This window comes from Oryzias melastigma, linkage group LG21, assembly GCF_002922805.2.
Source record: "Oryzias melastigma strain HK-1 linkage group LG21, ASM292280v2, whole genome shotgun sequence".
NCBI lineage: Eukaryota > Metazoa > Chordata > Actinopteri > Beloniformes > Adrianichthyidae > Oryzias > Oryzias melastigma.
The window spans coordinates 24,301,829-24,307,930 of NC_050532.1; the positions used below are offsets into that span (position 1 = coordinate 24,301,829).

The 6,102-nt window shown below is 34.5% G+C and overlaps 1 protein-coding gene across 1 annotated transcript in view; it reads left to right on the top strand.

Moving 5' to 3' along the window:
* Positions 1 to 1,885, top strand: part of ttn.2 (titin, tandem duplicate 2) — a 211,120-nt gene extending 209,235 nt beyond the window's left edge. The window contains exons 251-252 of the mRNA XM_036209774.1: positions 27 to 320; positions 561 to 1,885. Coding sequence (XP_036065667.1) covers positions 27 to 320; positions 561 to 853 — 587 coding nt within the window. The 3' untranslated portion in view covers positions 854 to 1,885. The remainder of the gene's footprint in view (positions 1 to 26; positions 321 to 560) is intronic.
* The last annotated feature ends 4,217 nt before the right edge of the window (positions 1,886 to 6,102 follow it).

A 6,102-nucleotide genomic window follows, 5' to 3' on the forward strand; every position in this document is an offset into this window, starting at 1 on the left:
CTTGTCTATGCTTCCACTTTTCACAGGATCAGCAACAGTGACTCACGTGGAATCATCGTCATCAATGAGCTCATCCATGATGGCGAAGAAAGAAACCCACGTGGTGGAGGAATCTTCCTCTTTTTCATCCTCCACCCATCAAGCAATGATGTCATCCATGATGGAGTCCAGCTCTTTCAGCAGCATGGCAGCTGAGATGAAGTTTGAGACCATGTCCATGTCTAGCATGTCATCCATGACTTCAGAAACATACGCCATGAGTTCCAGCAGCCTGTCAGAGATGACTACTCACATGGAGGGATCCTCCCTGAGAGCAGTTGGTAAGATGGACTTTCTTAAAAGGCTCTGTCTTGTTGCCACTTAAAGTTGGGTAACTAAAGTATCTTTTTCACTGAGTAGATACCAAAATTATCAATTGTACTTGGTTAATCAGCCTGAAAAATCTTAATATAAGAACACAGTTTTGTTTTATCATCCGGCTGTTTCTCTACCAGATTGTTTAGTTAAAATCATTAAAAAGCATTTTTGGTGAACTAAGAAGTGTATCCCGTCAATTCCAGGCTGTGCTCCAAGGATAGAAGCTCTTCCAGAGGACATCAGTATTGAGCCAGGCAAGGTCCTCACCGTTGCCTGTGCCTTCTCCGGTGATGCCAAACAGATCGCATGGTCCCGTGGCGGCAATGCCATAGAGGTGACGCCTGGAGGTCGTTTCCACATTGAAACAACAGAGGACCTAACAACCCTTATCATCACTGGAGTGAGGGAACAAGATGCTGGAGCGTACACCCTCAAACTGTCCAACGAGCTTGGATCTGACACAGCGACTGTTCACATAAGCATTCGATCAGGGTAAAAAAAAAAAAAAAAAAAAAAAATTGCCAAGTGTCAGTTTTCCCTTCTTCCATGCCTTTTTATTTATTGACTAAACAAAATCATCCACTTGATAAAAGATCTGGATTATTCTTGTAAATATGAACTATTTTTATACAAAACTTGACATTCATCTATGCCAAACTAGACTTAAGTCTATACATTTGTAAACTGTGCCATATTGGACAACTATGACTTAAGATGTTTGAACCTCTTTTCTGTGACATGTACATAATGTATATAGCCGAAGTGACCGGTTATGGGGAGTGTATGAGTTGTTATTTATGACGGTATTATTAACTGAAACAAATGAAACTAAGTGTAGTTTAGCAGGAGAAAGTTTTTTACAGAAACGAATACCCTGGTGAACTGAGAAACTAAACTCTGTGCCTCAACGATAAGTTGAAGTCTTAAGATTGCCTCAACAGGTAGAGAGGCTCCCTGTTGATGTTCTAAACCAGAAACAAAACTATGATGAGGAAAAAGAGCAGTGTACATTAGAACAGGAGCATGAGATCCTGAGTGCTGTTTGCATCTACCCTCATGCAAGCAGGACAACTGGACCTCGTGCTGAGACTGATTACATCATACTGCCATTTCGATGACTAGTTCACAGTGCGAGCGGCCTGCACTGCCTGAACAAAAGTTTTTTTGTTTTTTTTTGTGCTTTGCTTCTGGCAAATGACCATTGTGTGGGACTCTAGTTTTTCCATCAACCTGGCCAATAGAAGGAGTCCTGCAGGTGCTTGTTTGCAGAGGCAGAGCTTCAACTTGGAGGTGAGCAGCGTGTTTGTGTGTTAGTTTGTAGACATTTACCTGTCGGTTGAGGTAGACGCGCAAAGCACATATTCTCCAGGTGAATCCAACTCCTGGAAGCAGAAAGAAGTTAAATGTGACTTTGTTAGTTGCCTCACACTTCAGGTTTGTTACAGTTAGAATTGTAGCCATTTTTTTTGCAGCCTCCAAATGTTTTCTCCACTTATTGATCTATTAAAGCATGACTGTCAGCACTAAATTGAGTCTCTGTGATTATTCCAACACACAATCCATCTAAAGTGCAAGAGTCTTTGAATTTGAACCCTCAACAGCTATTTTCTACACAAAAAATAACAGAAGTTCTTTTGCTCTTTTGGGTGACATATTTGTTAAAGCTGAAACTAAGCCTTAGTGTGGCACGTGTAGGTCTGATATTTGGCTTTTTCTGCATCATCCATCCATTTGATCTTGTTTGGGGTAAAGCAAAGTAAGTATGTAAGTAAAAATGTAGATAAGTAAAACAAGCCATTGTAGAAAGTGAGTCAATATGTGACTAAACTAAGCACATAAGTAATTGAGTAAGTCATTGAATTGAACAAGTATGTAAGTAGAAAAGTATGTACATCACTCAGTACATAAATATTAATGTACCTAAGTAAGAAAATTAGTAAGTAAAGTAGGTAAATACATACCAAAAAGCCTAATACTCTCATCTCTTTGCAGTAGGTTGAGGGTGAGGAGGAGGTTCCTGTTAGTGCATCTCCTCCTTGGTTGTGCTCAGTCTGCCTACTTTTAGCTTGATTCACTTTGTGCTTTAACACAGGAATCCTTTTTCTATAAAAAATGACCAATAAAACAAAGTTATTTATCAAATAGGGAATACAATGATTAACTAATAGATGTAATATAAGTAATATCTATACAAAAAAGAATGTATAGGAACGATTAATATTAAAGCAAAGAAGGACATTTTGGGAAGATGTGGATGCCATCTTCTTTTGAAAGGAAAACAAAGGTTTTTGCGCAAACAAGGACAATAATCCAAGAAGAAAAACAACTTCCTCTAACAAAATTGCCCCCAGAGAAACATTTTTAATGTTGCTCCTAAAAATGCTGAGCTTTTACCTTTTACAGTGTTGTAAAATTGTTGTTGTGTTATCCATGTGTCCGCTGTGTTCCTGCAGAGATCATGTTTCTATGCATCCCCTCATGTTGCCATTTTACTTGTCAAAGTATTCTAACGTCAATGTTTATGAACATCACTGCCACTAAGTTTCTGTTACATTACCGGGATGGCGCCAGGCGGTAGCTTGGAGTTGCTATAGCAACTGCAAGTTCGGCAAAGAAACCCCAAATTAATTTTAAGAAGAAAAAAAGTGACTATTTGCACATAATTTTCTTAATATGTACAACAACTAATAGGTCTTTAACTTTGAGTTTAATTTTAAATACGTGTGACACCCAACTAAATTTAGCCTTGGACACACTTTAAATATGTGCAGGCAATTCAGCAATGTGCTTCTTGTGGAATAACAAACCCAAACCCTTAAAATGGGATTAAACTGCTCAAGTGTTTCATAAACTGGGGCTTTTCAAAGTGATAAAACTAAAAAACAAACTACCAAAACAAAAACTTTAAGATGAAGCATAATGTGAAAACAGAAAAGACAAAGTAAGAAATTTGTTGCAGCACTTCCTAAATTTCAGGAAGACAAAACAGAAAAAGAACAGAATTATAAAAAAACAGTAAAAATGTTATAAGAATTAAGTCGTAAAATTATCAGGAAAAAAAAGCTATGAGAATAAAGTTGGGAAATTATGAGAACGAATTTCACAAAATAAAGTCATAAAAGTAAAATAGAAAAGTTTCAATTTTACATCATTGTAAACAAATAATAGAAAAAAGTTGTGATTCTGCAAGGAAAAAAATGAAGCGTGAAATTTAGTTAACTTATGTTGCAAACAATTCAGTGATATGGATGGACATCACACTTCATGCTCAAGAATCTCGACTCTGCTTTACTTTTTTTTCCCTTGTAAATGTTCAACGTTCTTTCAATAAATTACTTTATTTCAAAACATGTTCCATATAAAATCACAACTTTTAAAGTCATAATTGGTTCTTGTGAAATGCAGGTTGTTTTGTCATAATATAACTTTTTTCTCATATATTTATCTTACATCAAATTTTTCCTTTTTGTTAATGCCACTTCATAGTGAACTTTTTCAAGTAGTCTACCTAAAATGATTGATAACTCCTGCAGAGGACCCTGTGTTCTTGAGTCCCCCAAATTGCTAATTTCCCCACTGCTTTCTCAGAGACTGTTAAGGTTGAAATCAAATTAATATGTTTGTCAGGTCCCAGTTTTTATGTAAAAGCTGTTCAAGGGAACTGTCTATAAAAACAAAACAATAGCACAGAATAGCATGAGCTAAATGACAACATTGATCAAATCAGTTTACTATTCAGTGTTCTAACTAGAATGTCAAATTATGTGGCTCTCTTGAAATTTAAATTCATCGATTGACAACATTTTTATGGATTACTCATCTAAAAAAATAAAAAAAACGCAAAGTAGCTTTTTCCTCCCCTGACGAACTTATCAAAAATGGCGGACGGAAGCAGTGAAATTTCGTATAGCAGTGACGTACATACAAAATAACAGATTAATCGATGATTTCTTGAGTTACCCTATTATCCAAGCGACATCAGGGCTTATTTACCTCTTAAATTCTTCCAGTGTAATCTTGTAAACGACGTAATCTTGACATTAGCAGCGTTGTAGTTTTTTTCTTGTCAAACTTTATTGACAAATACAGAATATCAACCATTGACACTCCACAATACGTGCGAATACGAACATTTTCACGTTTGCCAGGAAAATTAACAAAAAATACAACAAAAGCATAATAATTACAAGATAAAAACGGTCGCTTGTGGGTAATGAATGGCTACATACCTGGTATTTCAACAACACAGCATGAATGTCTCAAAAATACAATTATTGTACATAAATGGCTAAGAACTACGGAAGAGGATTAGGGCCACTGAAAAAAAAAAAAAAGCCCATGAAAAATTCTGACTTTAATCTCAGAATTCTGACTTTTAAACTCAGAATTCTGAGAAAAAAGTCAGAATTCTTACTTTAATCTCAGAATTCCGACTTTAAATTAAAGTCAGAATTTTTCATGGGCTTTTTTTTTTTTTTCAGTGGCCCTAATCCTCTTCCGTAAAGAACTAAGCCACAAACAAGATTCCAAATTAGAATAAGAGAAAAAAATAATGACAGTATCCAACGTCGCACAAGAGCAGAATATGTATATAAACATATTTGTCTTAACAAGAATATGATATATAGACAATAGTTTATCATATGAGGCCAAATGAGGGAATTGTGTTTGTGATATTGGGCTATAAATAAAATTATCTTGAATTGAATAAAAATAAACGTACACATTAAAGTCTATTCCTCATTTCAGAAATCTGTTCTAAAAATTCAAATAAGAAAACATTTATGTATCAAATGCAAATATTATTAAAGTATTAATGCCAAATTCTGCTTTTAGAACAAATCTAACAGTTTTGAAATTTAAAAGGGGGCAATAAATACTATTACAGGTTAACTAGTGCTATAAAAAAAAATAAAAATAAAAAGGTGCTGAACTGTTTCTATATTGTTGCTGTAAAAAGTGCCCATATTTGTGTCAATATTGAATTAATTCTAAAATAACATTTAAGCATTTATTAATATGCACCTATTGTTCCACATTAAGCTGGTATGAGATGAAAACTTGCACTTATATTTAATTTTCCACTAATGAAGAACCTGAATGAAATTTAGATGCACTAATGGTAATTTAGATTATTCAAAGTCACATTTAAGAAAAAAACCAATGCCTCCAAACTTTTCAAAAATTGTTCTGGGGGAAATAAAACCAAATTCTGTTTGAATTTTTTTTAAATAAGACTGCGACCATTTTAGCTTGATAGAACCAGTCAAGGCCTCAAAGTCAATGACATCTAAACCTCCTTTCTCTGATGGCTTCACTCATTCTTCCTAAAACAATGGTGTTTGTTCTTCCAGATAACCGGAAATAATTTGTTTGATGAATCTATTGGAAATAAACAAAAATTGTGAGGGATAGATACCTTCTGTTTTAGTGAGCAATAGATGTCCAAAAATTTAAACATCTCTTTGGAGACTAAGGCAGAATGTAATCAGCGTGAACAAGGAGAAAACCACTCATCATGAAATAACAAAGCTGTTTTTTTTCTTTTTTGCCCAGAGAAAATTGAATAAAAACATAATGATAGATTAGCATCAAATCAATCTTTATTTATAAAGAATTTTCAAACTTTGGTAAAAGTGCTTACAAAATAAAATCTTCTATCAGACCTAAAAACCAAAAGCATAACAGAAGTTTTTTATCTTAAAAATATAGCATAAAATACCCACAATGTATTTAACACCCTTA